This window comes from Heterodontus francisci, chromosome 17 (genome assembly GCF_036365525.1).
Source record: "Heterodontus francisci isolate sHetFra1 chromosome 17, sHetFra1.hap1, whole genome shotgun sequence".
In the NCBI taxonomy this organism is placed as follows: domain Eukaryota; kingdom Metazoa; phylum Chordata; class Chondrichthyes; order Heterodontiformes; family Heterodontidae; genus Heterodontus; species Heterodontus francisci.
The window spans coordinates 83,377,117-83,393,251 of NC_090387.1; the positions used below are offsets into that span (position 1 = coordinate 83,377,117).

The 16,135-nt window shown below is 41.3% G+C and overlaps 1 protein-coding gene across 2 annotated transcripts in view; it reads right to left on the reverse strand.

Annotated features, from left to right (window-relative positions):
* sf3b3 (splicing factor 3b, subunit 3) overlaps window positions 1–16,135 on the reverse strand; it is a 54,055-nt gene that overhangs the window by 31,360 nt on the left and 6,560 nt on the right. For both annotated transcript variants that reach the window (XM_068049776.1, XM_068049777.1), the window contains exons 3-12: window positions 15,680–15,835; window positions 13,676–13,846; window positions 12,485–12,657; window positions 10,403–10,544; window positions 8,552–8,664; window positions 7,332–7,469; window positions 4,204–4,307; window positions 2,578–2,743; window positions 2,181–2,276; window positions 1,437–1,509 (exon numbers count right to left, since the gene is read on the reverse strand). In XM_068049776.1, coding sequence (XP_067905877.1) covers window positions 1,437–1,509; window positions 2,181–2,276; window positions 2,578–2,743; window positions 4,204–4,307; window positions 7,332–7,469; window positions 8,552–8,664; window positions 10,403–10,544; window positions 12,485–12,657; window positions 13,676–13,846; window positions 15,680–15,835 — 1,332 coding nt within the window. The remainder of the gene's footprint in view (window positions 1–1,436; window positions 1,510–2,180; window positions 2,277–2,577; window positions 2,744–4,203; window positions 4,308–7,331; window positions 7,470–8,551; window positions 8,665–10,402; window positions 10,545–12,484; window positions 12,658–13,675; window positions 13,847–15,679; window positions 15,836–16,135) is intronic.

Here is a 16,135-nt window from a genome sequence, read left to right on the forward strand (position 1 = left end):
TGCAGGAATTCCAAATTTAAACAGACCCAACCAAATCCCAGAAGAAAATTTAAATGTGTGGCAAAAATATTTTCTGATATTTTCCCAATATTCCTGGGTTATGCTTTCACACCAGTGATTACAATGCATTCTATTTGTAAAATATAATCAAGGCGACTCTGAACTTCCACTGGGTTGTATCATTTACAGGACGTGCCCAGCCCGAGAGATCATTATTCCAGTTTTCACATCTGTATATCATTCACAAGTTACAAGAAAAACAGTGACAGAAATCATAGCATGCCTTCCCACATTAACCCCAACATATGCTCAGTTACCTACTCTCAGCCTAGGTAACTGTACAGAACTCAATAATGGAGTGAAATACACTGGGTTATAATGGGAAATTCATCCAATTGGCCACTCATTCTTGTCATCCAGTGGCAGCAGTTGGAAAGTGCAAGTGCATGGATTTTGGATGAAGGCAGGTTCGTGTTTAGCTGCAATACCTCAGTCACAAAGACTGCTGATATCTATCTAGGCCTGTGCATGAAGAATGACCACCGAGGCGAGATAGTTAAGGACTGACAGCACCTGAGGAACTGAACCATACACTAGCATGAGTCAACACTGCTAGGAAGGGGAGCAGAAAATAGGATAAAAAGTAGGACTGAAATTAGGACCAATGTGAAACTTTGAAAGTGAACATGAATGCACATGACTAAAAGAAACTGCATTCATTATCTCCTTTTGAAAGTGTGAGGTTTTCATACAAAAATAACCACAACTTCAAATAAAGTCTGTTTAAGTGACACATCAATGTGACTTGGGTCAATCCATCTTTTTACTTTCAAAAATGCAAATGTACATGAGAATATATGCTGCTGATAGTTAAACTGCAATATAGAACAAATTGATCGAAGTCTTTTAACTCTTCACTCATTATTAAATTTTGGAACCAGGACAAAGCCAGCAAAATATGCATTTTGAGGTAATGTAAAGAAAATACAAGAATACAGAAAACCTGACAAAATGTTGAGATACTAGTCCAGAAAGATTTTATAAATTTATGGAGCATTTTGGGAGATCCTTCATACACTAAATAAGTTATTCCACTTTTGCCTCTTTCCAGCTGTTTCTCTATACTTAGTTAAGTTTTACGCATATTTTATTCAGGGGTTGTTGCGTACTACTATTTTATAAGAATAAGGAACTGTATCTGTTAAAATTAAACCTGTAGCATGAAAGGGTTGCACCTCAATGGGTTAGACAAAGTACATGCTCAAAAATGCCACGTGGTAATTTGCAAGAATTATCGCTTTCCTCAAAAATATTATTTCTGGAAAAATTATGAATTCCACCAGTTACCAGAACTACACATTTGCTGGACACCGTTAGTTGAACGTTACTGTACCAAGGCAAACAAGTTTCTGCTTTACATATGATTCAGGCCATACCTTCCACGTGTCTTCTTACAGTCCATACGGCATTAGGGTTACCGGGCAGCTCTGAGACAGCCATTTCCGATACCTGTCAAAGAATGAAGAGGGAAAACTGAGTACATGTCCTCTACATTACTTTATAAAAATAATCATCCATTTTTAAAGGAGGCTTCAAACAACTTGCACCAGTACAAGATGGTACAATCCAACAGGGAAGGGGAACGGAACACGTGGCAAAGGGACTGAAGATAATGGTTTCGGTATTCCTAATATTTAATTGGAGAATATTTCAGCTTTTCCAACACACCACAGCATGACAAATCATAGGTAGAGAACTCATGGACTGCTGAATCAGAGAATTAGAACTTTCCCCAAATATGTTTCGGAGAAGAGACATGATTCACATCATTTAATCAGCAGTAGAAACAGTGGTCACCCAAGCTTGATCTTTTCCTCACCAGGCATCCATACACAGGGGTCATTGAACTGCAATCAGGAATGGAAGCTTGACCAATTTATCTCTGCTGCCCCCTCCCTCAAGTGCAGACACACTAAAGCTCATTGTAGCTTCCCAACTGAGATCAGCTAACTAAACAGCGCAGATGAAGTTGGGACCTTCTAGTCAGTGTGGCTCAATTACAGGATGCTTCTATCAACTTAGGAATCAGGGAACCTCACAGTGGCTCATTAAAGATACAGACATTGTTGTTCCTTTGACACGGCTTCATACAATCCAAAATAATTCCATGTATCTCATACCTCAAGACCATGCCTCAAGACTCTCAATGATGACCGTGGCCCTCTCCCACAGGCAACATATAACTGAGGTGTGTCTTCATTGGCCAGATCAGCAATCTGTGGAAAAAAATATAAGCAAAAGCTAATCATCGGTGGCAAATGCAACTGTCATGACAATTCATGGAATGCTGAATCAGAGAATTAAACTTTCCTCAAATACTTTTCAGAGAAGAGACATGATTCACATCATTTATTCAGCAGTATACACAGTGTTCATTAAATACATCAACATAAAGTGCACAACCAAAACCTGTAAACCTGCACAATCCAGGCAATCTGATAGTTGGTGAAACAAATAGAACCAATCTCCATTTAAGAGTGCCTGCAAAATAAAGTATTTTGAATGAATTCATTTTACCTGGCATGTCAAAATTGGTGATAGGCTGTCCAGTTCATCCACTAGAACCAGGTTCTTGAGAGGTCGTGGCTGAAAGAAAAAGGTATCTCCTTCCTCTAAGGGCATGGCTGAGGAGAACTCTGGCTCGTCGTCATCATCTCCCAGATGCGCAATCTGATAAAGGTAACTGGAATACGAAAGAGGTAGCATTTACTGTTGTGTATAACAAAAGCTTTCTAAAGACCAACTTACTCATCAAAAAAAAAAAATCACACCAACAGTCCTTGTTTGCACTGACTGTGTCTGTAGGCCCACAATTGTTCAGGCTAGGATCAAACCACTGATTTCACTGCAGAAACCCCAGGCATTCTGCACATATCCCTTTAGGAATTGTTTTGAGGACGTAACAGAATATGGCATCCCAATTCATCCAAAAAAATTACAACAAGCAAGACTGTCCAAGTCGCAGCAACCTCAACTGCTGCCAATATGACTTGATCAGCCTGCACTTGTCAACAGACAGTCAGTCACCACTCCCCCCTCGTTGAGGTACAAAGAGAAACCAGTAGCAAGTTAGAAACAAAACTACCTTTAATCAGAGATTAAAAACGATGTGTTATACACTTAAAACTGTTTGAAGACTAAGGCGGGTGGGGGTCGAAGAACTACCAGCATTGTTACTTCTAATCAAAAGAAGTACATTTCCTAGGCAGGGGATAAAGACTCCTTCATAAAAGTATGCAAGAACCTATGCATGCTGGGTCAATAGAAACCACAAGACTGAGATTGATAAATTATTGTTGGGTCAGGGTATCAAAGGATATAAAGCAAAGGCAGGTAAATGGAGTTGAGGTGCTGATAAGCCATGATATGGCAGAGCAGGTCCATGGGTTGAACAGCCCACTCCTATTCTTGTGGTATGTGAAGGGAGATGTATTATGAACTGTAACAAGACTGGTGTTCCACCAAAGTAATTGGCAGGAATCAAAGGCTACAATGAGGAAAAAAATTACACAGCAAGTTATGACTTGGAATGCACTGCCTGAAAGGATAGTGGAAGCAGATTCAATAACGACTTTCAGAAGAGAATTGGATAAGAACGGGAAACATTTACAAAGCTATGCGAAAGAGAAGGGGTGTGGGACAAGTTCAATAGCTCTTTTAAGGAGGCAGCACAGGCACTAGTAGTGCTATAACATTCAATGGCAGGATTATACTGCTGATTTGCCACACAGCCGATTCCTTTACCACTAGCACCAAAACTGATTTCTAAGGGGCACATATTGCCTCAAGGCCCAGCAATCTCCCCATCAAAGCTTAGGCAACCTATCCTATTTTAGGTGCTGTGCAAATTGACAGGAAGCTGAGTAAAAACTTTGTAAGTGGGCTCTGAGACTCCATAATATAATCTCTGAGGCCCAAACAGCTTCAACATCGCTGATTTATAGCATTGACTACGTTCTCCATGGAATTCAAACATTTAGCCACTTTCAGCAGCCAAATACAGAACACCATCATCAGATGCCTATGAGCAACTAACTACTCATCATCTTGGTCATGAATGGGGGGGGGAAAAAAGAGATGTAGAAAATACAAATAAAACAGCTGCAACATCTACTGTCATCAACAGTAAATCACTCCACTCACTGATTGCCAAATTCTGATGCGACAAAGAGGAACCCAGTCTTCAGTACACACATGGCAGTAGACACAGGAACAGTGTCAAAATACTTCAGCCTGATTTCAGTCACCTATATGTAGACAAAGAATATGGCTTTAAAAAAATTGGGCATAAGTTCTATCAGACATGAGAGGGAGGTAAGGAGGGAGAGAGCAGGGAGGTGGTAGGAGAGACAGACAGTGATGCATATGATAGAGAACAGAGATAAAGAAGGAACCACCACCAGTTTTTTTAAAGGCACCCTGCCTAGCACAACATGAGGCATTAGAGAGCTCCCCAGACATCTGAACAGTATGCAAGTCTTTGACAGCACAACTTACCCTAGTCACCCCACTATTTAAGGGAGGGAGAGGGAAAACAGGGAACTACAGACCTGTTAGCCTTACGTCAGTAGTAGGGAAAATGTTAGAATCTATTCTAAAGGATGTGATAAATGGACGCTTGAATGATAATGATCTGATTTGGGCATAGTCAACATGGATTTATGAATGGGAAATCATGTTTGACGAAACTGTTGGGAGTTTTGTGCGGATGTTACGAACAGAACTGATAAAGGGGAGTCGGTGGACATAGTATACTTGGATTTACAAAAGGCTTTCGATAAAGTCCCCAACAGGAGGTTGGTTAGCAAAATTAAAGCACATGGGATAGGAGGTAATATACTGGCATGGATTAAGGATTAGTTAACAGGCAGAGAACAGAGAGTAGTAATAAACGGGTCATTCTCGCGCTGGCAGGCTGTGACTAGTGGGGGATCGCAATGGTCAGTACTTGGGCCCCAGCTATTCACAATATATATCAATGATTTGGATGCGAGGACCAAATGTAATATTTCCAAGTTCGCAGATGATACAAGATCAGGTGGGATTGTATGTTGCGAGGAAGGTGCAAAGCGGCTTCAATGGGGATTTTGACAGACTTAGTGAGTGGAAAAGAACGTAGCAGATGGCATATAGTATGGAAACATGAGAGGTTATCCATTTTGGTAGGAGGAACAGAGTATTTCTTAAATGGTAAGAGATTAGAAAGTGTAGATGTACAAAGGGACCTGGGTGTCCTCGTCAATAAGTCACTGAAAGCTAACATGCAGATGCAGCAAGCAATTAAGAAGGCTAATGGTATGTTAGCCTTTACCGCAAGAGGATGTGAGTACACAAGTAGTCAAGTCTTGCTTCAATTGTATAGAACCTTGGTTAGCCCACACCTGGAGTACTGTGTGCAGTTTTGGTCCCCTTACTTTCGGGAAGATATTATTGCCATAAAGGGAGCGCAACCAAGGTTCACCAGACTTGTTCCCAGGATGGTAGGACTGTCCTATGGAGATTGGGGAAACTGGGCCTGTATTCTCTAGAGCTTCGAAGAATGAGAGGTGATTTCATTGAAACCTACATAATACTTGAAGGGATAGGCAGGGTAGATGCAGCCAAGATGTTTCCCCTGGTTGGGGAGTCTAGAACCAGGGGACACAATTTCAAGATAAGGGACAGAGATGAGGAGAAATTTCTTTACTCAGAAGGTTGTGAATCTTCAGAATTCTCTACCCCAGAAGGCTGTGGAAGCTCAGCCACTGAGTGTGTTTAAAGTAGAGATTGACAGATTTCTAAATACCAATGACATAAAGGGATATGGGGATAGTGTGGGAAAAAGGCCATGATCGTACTGAATGGTGAAGCAGGCTTGACGGGCTGAATGGCCTACTGCAGTTCCGAAAACACAATTGGGCTTTAAAAAAAAAAGTAACTTGTCAAAGGAAAAATGCTTTTGGCAGGAAAACAGAAACAAAGCAGTAAAATTAAAAGCGTGCCTCATCATTTTGGAGAAAGATGAAATGCATTGTCAAAAGCAAGTTTAATCATGCCTGTATTTTATAAGGTATGAGAAATTCTTCTTTCCAGAAGAAATTCCCATTGCCAGTGAACCATTGCTTGTAAGGTGCACTGTGTTGGGTTTTCCAACTAAGAACTGCTAGCTTGAGTGACGGATTTAATGGATCCACCTTTGATTAACTGGCATTCCAGACCTGGATATTGAGCGTTGCACACCATTATAAACAAACAAACAATCAGTTCATACCAAAACTCCTAATTAAGTTTTTATTTCATTTCCTTTTTTTTTAAAGATGAAAAAAGAATGGTAGTTTGGTCACACACTATATTAACGGGCAAACTGTCACCAAAGATATCTAAAACATAAAAAGTTTTAGTGAAATAAAAACAAGAAATGCTGGAAATACTCAGCAGGTCTGGCAGCATCTGTGGAGAGAGAAGCAGAGTTAACGTTTCAGGTCAGTGACCCTTCTTCAGAACTGGCAAATATTAGAATTGCCAAAGGTTATAAGCAAGTAAAGCGAGGGTGGGGCAAGAGATAACAAAGGAAAAGGTGTAGATTGGACAAGGCCACATAGCTGACCAGAAGATCATGGAGCAAAGGCAAACAATATGTTAATGGTGTGTTGAAAGACAAAGCATTAGTACAGATAGGGTGTTAACGGACTGAAAATTGAACAGCAAGTACAGACATGAAAAAAAACAATGGGTAAGCAAACTGAACAAACTAAGATGAAATAAAATAAACATACAAAAAAAAAATGTAAAAGATGTAAAAAAGAAAAAGAAAAAATAACTAAAAATGAAAGTAAAATGGGGGGCCCGTCACGCTCTGAAATTATTGAACTCAATGTTCAGTCCAGCAGGCTGTAGTGTGCCTAATCAGTAAATGAGATGCTGTTCCTCGAGCTTGCGTTGATGTTCACTGGAACAGTGCAGCAAGCCCATGATAGAGATGTGAGCATGAGAGCAGGGGGGAGTGTTGAAATGGCAAGCAACTGGAAGCTCAGGGTCCTGCTTGCGGACTGAGGGGAGGTGTTCCGCAAAGCGGTCACCCAGTCTGCGTTTGGTCTCCCCAATGTAGAGGGGACCACACTGTGAGCAGCGAATACAGTATACTACATTGAAAGAAGTACAAGTAAGTCACTGCTTCACCTGAAAGGAGTGTTTGGGGCCTGGGGGAGAGAGGAGTTGGATTTGTCTACAAGAATTTTACTTCTAGTCCCCAAGTCACAGAACTAGAATTTAAAATCTGAGGGTCTGCTTACCATGTCCTCATCTGTTTCCAGTGTGATTTTGAAGATGTCTCCTTGTTCAGTCTGCGCCAGGAAGAAGAACATGGACTTTGTCTTATGCGTGGCAGAGCAGACAAAGATCATTCCTCGCTCGGGATCATCCAAGTCATTCTAGAAGGCAAAGTAGCTGTCATATTTAAAATGACACGTGTCATGTTTCCACTGAAATCAGTCAATCGACTAAGATTACATAACAAGTTAACCTTCATTGAATATAAATTTTACTTTGTCTCATTTGCCTGTCCCACCTGATGTTTTCCCAGTCTCTGAATATCAGTGACTCATGCTGGATGGCAGTTTCACAGGTGAAAACAACCCTCTAGCACCTCACCCAAGTGGCCAATTTTCAGCTGTGAACAGCATTCAGTTGGTCCACAGGGGGCTATCACAGCCAAACGAAACTGTGACCCCACACATGCAGTTCCAGTAGGAGATCATGGATACTGATGAGATGTGGAAAACCCAGCTAATTTTACCCCTCCCTAGCTCAGGGAATTGGAAGCTAAATGAAGCACAGATAACACCGACTGGGGATTGAGCAAGGAGCTAAAAATACTGGGAAAGCAAAATAGATATTATACTCAGCCGCTCCCTTCCTCCCATAGAAACATGGCTGACCAAACACAATATAATCAAAACAAATATTCCCAGCAATCTACAATCACTCTGCAACAGTCTACAATGTTGACTAAGGTTCTCAGTTTGGCTCACCCAAGTCAGAAGGCTATGGATTCAAGCCTCATTCCAGCAACTCATAACGTAGGCTGACATTTCAATACAGTACAGCAATATTACAGGTGCTGACTTTTGGACAAGACATGAAACATTTGCCCACATAAAAGAACCCGTGGCAACAAGTTTTTTTATCCTGGTCAACAGTTCTCCGTGGTCCAATGTCACCAAAAAACAAATCATCTGTTCATTAACCTCATTTACTGTTTGTGGAATTTTGCTGTGCACAAATGAGCTGCTCTGTTTCACAAGGAAACAACAGCAATGCCACTTTAAAACTCACTGGCTGTGAAATGCTTCAGGCCATCCTGAGGATATGGACAAACGCACAAATAATATCCTCAGCCAGTTTTCAGTATTCAAATTATATACAAGTTGAAATACCTTTGCGTGTGAACAGTGAATGATATGTGTCCATCTGCATTGTGCAAGTATGCATTAAGTTAAAAAAAACTTATTACCCTCCTTCTGGGGATGGGGCATCGGATGTCAGGCTGGTCCCCAAAATTTTTATAAGTTATATAGTTTTCAGAACAGATTAGCACACCACTCGGTCCGTCAGAGCCTCCTGGAACTGGAGTAGAGAAAGATTTCAATTTTCATGTTGCAATATAAGCACTGAGCCCCATTTTTAAGTTTCAAATTAAGAGTAAGGGGCTTTTAAAGTTGCAGTCTTACTGCACCACTCATTGACATAAAAGAAATTTAACAGGAAAAGAAATAAATGCAGAAACTCCTGGAAACATAGCAGCCTTCTCAGTATCCAAAAGGACAGGTTAATGTTGGGTAGAGACTGTGTGCCAGAGTTCGGAAGTATCCCTGAGGAAAACACTGCCCTACTAAAAAAAAAAGATTGCCTTATGCTGGCGGGCCTATGTTTTTCCAATATTTTCTGTTTTTAAATTGCAAAGCTCAACATAACTTTGACCTGGACCATATTGCTGTTAACTTCTAATTAATTAATGAGTGCTGATAATATGCTAAGACCTGGCTATGAGGAGCTACTAAGCCCAGAAGCAAGAAATAGCTGAACTCTCAATCTTTTATGGGGATAGTCTGTGAGCTGTAATCCATTAACTCAATTTCTGAATTCCAATTTCTAAAACTTTTAACTTGATTATGTGGATGCCCCATGATGTTGCTCAGGTGAAGCAGACAACCTGCCTTTTTATTAGGCCCAATAGTCACTGTCCATCCCACTCACAGCAAAGCTATTTTTGTTCTGTCCTTCTCCTGCCACAACAGGACTTCTCTCTCCACCCCCACCACCCCATGCTCAAGTGGACTCCACTCTCCAAAGGCTCACCCTCAACTAGGTCCCACTAAACACCATAAACCCTTCATTCTCTCAAGTCAGCGTGCTGGTAAAATAAATTCATTCATGAATCCACCCAGAGATCAGACCCTCTTGTACAGGGATATCAGGCTTGCCACTGCTTAAATGAAGATGGTCCTTTGCAAACTCTTCTGAATCACAGAAACTACAGAGTTCCAAAGCTCAGAGTGGTAGACAAAAGTATTAAGCCCATTTTCCAATGTTTTGTCATTGATCTTATTGGAATCCTGTTAGGGAGGGAGCAAGCACAGCAAGGCACAAAAAAAGGAGGGGAGGGGGTTGAAAAAACAGTGTTGGAGTCACTCTGATCTATTTTTCTGATGAGTTAACTGTATGCTTGCTCTCAGTCAGGCAACGTGCATCATGACTTAATATGCGCACAATTCTATTCTCTCCACCCCCAACCCACCGTATTTTCGCCATCTATTTGGATATCAGTCTCCAAGTTCAGGTAAAAGATATTAGGGCTGGCTACGGAATGCCTTCCCATTTTCAAGACAGCGTCAATATCAAGTACACTTCAGTTAGCTGCGATGTGGATTTAGATGCAGAGTAAAGCTTTCCTAACTCTGATGAATATTTGTCAACCCTGACCTCATACTGACACTGTACGCACCACTGTCACATTTTTAATTTCCTGATCATGTGGCCTTTAATGTCAAATTAGAAAAGTTTTTCTTATTGCCAGGACAAATAGTAAGAGAGTTAACACTGCTTAAACTCATTTCACATAGGATCTTTACAGCCAGAGAAATCTTTCACCCCAACAGTTTGCAATAAATTTACACCCAAGAGATGAAAGGTCAGTAGCTGACCAACTGCCCCAGTCAGTCTCCCATCATTAACCCGAATTTCATCACACCAATGTAAACTGACATGCACAGACACAAATGACAACATACACCTATTAAACATCAAGTTTGTTTCGGCTCACCAAATGCGACTTAGTCGTATACCAGCAGCACTCTCGGCATACCTGTAATCAGGAAGTTGCCATGTTCCTCCAGAGGTTCACTGTACTTCCTCACAACATGATTCAGGCCCAAGTCCAACTCGTAGAATGTCAACGTCTGTTGAGTGTTAGCAGCTGCCTCACCCGTAGGATCGCTGTCTGCCTCCTACAGAGAGACATTTTCAAGAAAGGAATATGTGTTTAAAAGATTTATTTAACTCACTCATGCTTTTAATTCCCAGCATTTTATCACTGAAGATACAATGATTTATTATGTGGTCATTAACCTGAATTTTGAACATTTATATGGCACCCAGCTACTGAGATAAGATGCACTTCTGTTCTCTGTATGAGCAAGAGTCAGTGGCCATCCTTTATCTCTGAATATACACATCGACAGGCCTTGGGAATTGCACGCATAACCGATCTCGTGGACACACTCTCCATACCACACTGATTGATGGATAGCTATGAGGAATGGAAATCCTAGCACATGTGGGCAATTCAAACTCGGGGCCTTCTTCATCTGTACAGCTATATGACATGCTAGGTAGCGTTTTTGGCAACTTGATCTATAGGGGAGATCCCAAAGCAACTGGTTCCATTGCTACCATAAAAACCACAGAGGTTTACAGCACAGAAGGGAAACTTTTTGGCCCACCATAACGGTGATGGCTCTCTATTACACCGTTTTCAGTACAGGACAATCCCTGCCACTGGCCAGACATAATGTGCTCGGTATTGGCATCAATGACAGACAAACAGAAAAGCCGATTTGTGACACTTATTAACAAACAGTTAAAATGATGGTAAATGACGAAAGGCCCAGAGAGACAACCTATTATTTATAGTGGTTACTTAATTTTACTGCCACCTCCCAAATTTGTGCTCATCTGCCCACAATTCCATTTGGAATTCCTTCACTTTTAGACAGGAGGGGGATAGAGTCAGAGGCTGAGGAGCAGAGTTTGTGACAGGGCCGAAGACAATGGCTTCAGCCTTCCCAATGTTTAATTGAAGAAAATTTCTGGTCATACAATATAAGTAGCGTGACAAATCTTAGGCACTGGCAAGCTCAAGAAATGTTAAATCAGAGAATTAAAGACTTTCCCCAAGTATTTTTCAAAGAAACATGATGCACATAATTTAACCAGCAGTGTAAACAGTGGTCACCCAAGCCTGATCCTTTCTTCACTAGGAATACACAGGGCACAGCAGGGATATGATTACTGTCAGGAGTGGAAGCCTTGACCAACTGAATCTAGTGCAAAGGCGTGGATGAGCTTTTTGACAGATGGGTTAAGGAGGTGGGCAATGTTATAGAGATGGAAGCATGCAGCTGAAATCACACAATATTCTACTGTTGGAGCTGTAGGATTTGCCATTCACACAAGGTTTAGGTTAAAAACTGTAATAACTGTAAAAGGCATTGTCTTTGGCCCGGTCACAAACTCTGCTCCTCAGCCTCTGACTCTACCCCCACTCCTTGACCGCTGCCTAAAACTGAACTAGACTGTTCTCAACTTCAGCATCCTATTTGACCCTCAAGCTGAGCTATCGACCCTGTCATCCTCCATCATCAAGACTGCTTACTTCCACTTTTGCAACATGGTCAGTCTTCACCACTGCCTCAGCCCATCTGCGGCTAAAACCCTTTCCATTCTTCTGTCCCCTCCAGGCTCGACTATTCCAATAGCTCTCTGAGTAAAAGTACCTACTTTGGTATCGAACCAAATTATCAATCTCAGGTTCGACTCAGTCTGTTGTGAGATAGCTAATCCCAGCCAGGTCCTACTATTAGCCACAATGCCTCAGGTGTCTGATCACTATGCAGTCCTCAAAAGTTCACATTAACATGTGGATATTACTGCACTTGCGTATAGTGCTCCCCACAGCTGAACTGCTTGCCTTTACGACAGAACAGAAGAGGAGAAAATTGGAGCGGGGGTGGGGGGGGGGAAGAACAATTTAATTTTTTTTTTTTGAAAGAGCACTCCCAAAGTTTCATTACCTGGCACTAGATGTCCAGTATATTTAAACTTCATTTCAGAATTTGTCATATTAGTCGTATCCAATTACATCAATTCTCCAAAACTAGGCAAATACCTCATAGTCCATCTCAAGGCAAGCAAACATAGGATTTTCAAAGCCCACATCCACACCAACTACATGATACACCAACGTGTTTGCTTTATGTGCTTCCAGTGGTGAGGAGATGGTGAGACGAGCAGCAGCATCTCTGTTCAGAATATAGACCAGCTTTTGTTTCTCGATGGCACCTGGGTAACAAACCAATCATTTAAGTCATCTAACCGCAGGGCACAATTAAGCAAATTGCTCCTTAAAAACTTATACAGCTCCCCCAAAGTCACAGAGGATAAATGCACACCTGGAATAGTACTAAAACCACACATACTAGAAAGTGCTGGTATCTGCCCTGCACCATTAATCAGTCTCATCAATGGCTATTTCTGTTGTCCTCGCTGTTCCCAAATTTGTGGGGAGGGTGGAGGTCAGGAGAAATGACATAGGACTCCTACGCCTGATCGCTGCATCTTGCTGGAAAGTGCATGAATGGATTTCAGGCGAGGTCCAGTTCAGGCTTTTTAAGCGATACCCACCTTCAGTCAAACAGATTGCTGCTCCCACTTAAATCGTGACCTTTTCAAGATAGATTGGGGCGGCACAGCGGTTAGCACCGCAGCTTCACAGCTCCAGGGACCCGGGTTCAATTCTGGGTACTACCTGTGTGGAGTTTGCAAGTTCTCCCTGTGACCGCGTGGGTTTTCGCCGGGTGCTCTGGTTTCCTCCCACAGCCAAAGACTTGCAGGTGATAGGTAAATTGGCCATTGTAAATTGTCCCTAGTGTAGGTAGGTGGTAGGGAATAAGGGATTACTGTAGGGTTAGTATAAATGGGTGGTTGTTGGTCGGCACAGACTCGGTGGGCCGAAGGGCCTGTTTCAGTGCTGTATCTCTAAATAAAATAAAAAATAAATAGAGAATGATGGGTTTTTATTATCCACGGGTATCAAGGAATATAGGACATGAGTATTGCTGAAAATAGTGACATGTTGTCGAAGCTTTTCATCTTGCACTCATCCGGATGAAAAGCTTCGACAACATGTCTCTATTTTCTTTAGTATGCAAGTTCTGTACCACTAAACCACTATTTGAATATGGGACAATGGGGATAAACAGGAGTTAAAATATAAATCAGTTATGATCTAACATTGGTGGAACAGCCTTGAGTAGCTGAACGGCCTGCTCCAGTTCTAACATACAACATTACTACTCACCTATCATGACAGCACGACCTTTGGGGTCAACTGCCAGGTACTGTCCAGGTACAATACGGCGGCATCCACTCTTCCCAAAGGTTTCTTGATGGACCTTATCAAAAATATTCTTGGATGGCTGATACTCCAGGATAACAATCCTACCAGAGTCACTACCCACTACTATGTAATCTGGGGGCAAAAATAAATCAATTCTTTAAAGTTTCAGTCTATTTGGTTAAAAACAATCATTCAACGCAGATAACTAAGTAAAGTATGGTGTAGTTACTGAGATTTGATCCTTGAATCAATACTGCAGCAATGAATGGTTATGCTACAGGACTATCAATCCAGAGGACTAGACTACAGAATGAGAGTTCAAAATCCCATCGTGGCACTTTGAGACTTTGAATTCAATTTTAATAATCTAGAAATAAAAAGCTGGCATCAGTAAAAGTGACCATGAAGCTTTCAGTTTTTCATCAAAACCAAATTGGTTCACGAGTGCCATTTAGGAATGGATACCAGTCATTATTACCGGTTTGCTTTATAAGTGACTCCAGTCTCACACCAACATAGTGGGCTGTTAACTGCTCTTTGAAGTGGCTTTGGAAGTTGTACAAAAGCCCCACCACTTTCTCAAAGGCAACTAGGGATGGGCAATAAATGCCAGCCTTGCCAGTGATGCACACATCCCAAGAAAGAATAAAAAACGGAGCTTTTTCCTGCGCACTTAGTGACTGATAGATGATGTTAAGCTTCCCCCACCCTCCCCATCTCAAACAACCACCCTGCCAATCGGAAAAGTCATAAACACACAGGCCCTACACTCCACATTAAAACGTGAAATGCAAATCCAACTTAATTTTATTCCAACAATTAACTGTTCTAGCAATTAATTGACTTTATCCGGCTTTCCTATAGTTTTGAAATACTGTAGGATAGAGTGCAGAGCCTGCGACTAGCAGGATATTCAGAATGGCTACTGGAATACGAAGAAGCAAGCTAAATAAGGGCCAAGTTTAATTATTAAAATATGTCACCACAAGAGGGACTCTAACAATACTATCCACTTTTGTGAATATTTCTAAGACTTTGTACTGTAACAACTGTAATTACAACATTTTGAATTAAGGATTTTCTATTTAGTACATTAAACAACTAAAAATGTATTGTCTAGAAATTAACAAGTTAACAGACCGAATTAATTCAGACTGGTATCCAGCCTGCAGTTAAATGAGAAAACACCCAATTTTTGTTTACTTCAATTTCCATCACCACTCCCCAGCCCCCATAATTTTAAATGATTTGATAGCATTCAAAAGTTTTAAAACATTTTCATGGATGCTCCCAAAGCAGAACCATCTCAGTGCCCCTTTTTAATAATCAGTCAAAAGCGATTAGAAATCCAATCTCAAACAGTTGCTTCTGTTTGAGTAATTGCAAATGCAAGAAGTCACAATTAAATAATGAAATTGCAGTTCACCAGAACCAGCCACTGGAGGACACGCTCTTGTGCACAGAACATTAATCCACTACACAATAATGGCTAAAGTCACTGCAGACATATAGTCATAAGCCACACAAGACCAGTAGGGACCTGATTCAACCCCTTGAAGCTGTTCTGAATTAATTGATCACAACTATAGCACCCACTGAGACACGACATCTGGCCTCCACCAACATGGATTAGAAATATTTTAAAAGCCAACTAGAATTTTTGCTTCTGATAAAGTAGGAGCCTAAGTTGAAAAAAATGTATATGTATGCAGTTGAGAATAGGATCAGGCTCAGCTGCGATGCCATTCATGGTTAAATAGCCTGATGCCATTTACTGTCTCGGCTTGCATGTAAAGAATGGCCACTTGCAGGAGGCACTGGAGGGCTGCAGGCGCCCATGGAACTGTACTCTAGGGCCATTTTAAGAGCAGGGAAAAAGTTGGAAGTGGATGGGGCAATTTTAACTTGCTGAAAAAACTAACACTTCCACAGTACAGGTAAACCCAAGTTTATAAAGATTCCTACCTTTGGTTCCTCCAGTTAACCGGAAGGCCATTAGAGAACGAATTATCCCAAAGGCCTCTACCGTCAGCAATGTATGCACCTTCCCAGTATTTGCATCTGGGCGGAGCAACTCCAAAATCTTTCCCCTGGAAACAACTATCTCCTGCATTTTGGTACCTACAATAAACACATAAGTATCAGTCAGGATGACATTCCAAACCATAATGACACTTGCATTCCATAAAGTTGCCATTAAAACTAATGGCGGATTTACAACAGGCTGGATGGTTTTGCAAAATAATCCACCGGGATAATGACTGCACTGAATGGCAAATGATTAACAGTGCTCGAATCAGTTTTTGTATAAATCACAAGTGGTATATAAAGTACAGAAGCAAAGGAGCTATGTTAAAACTTTATACATCACTGGTTAGGCCTCAGCTGGAATAGTGTGTCCAATTCTGCGCACTACACTTT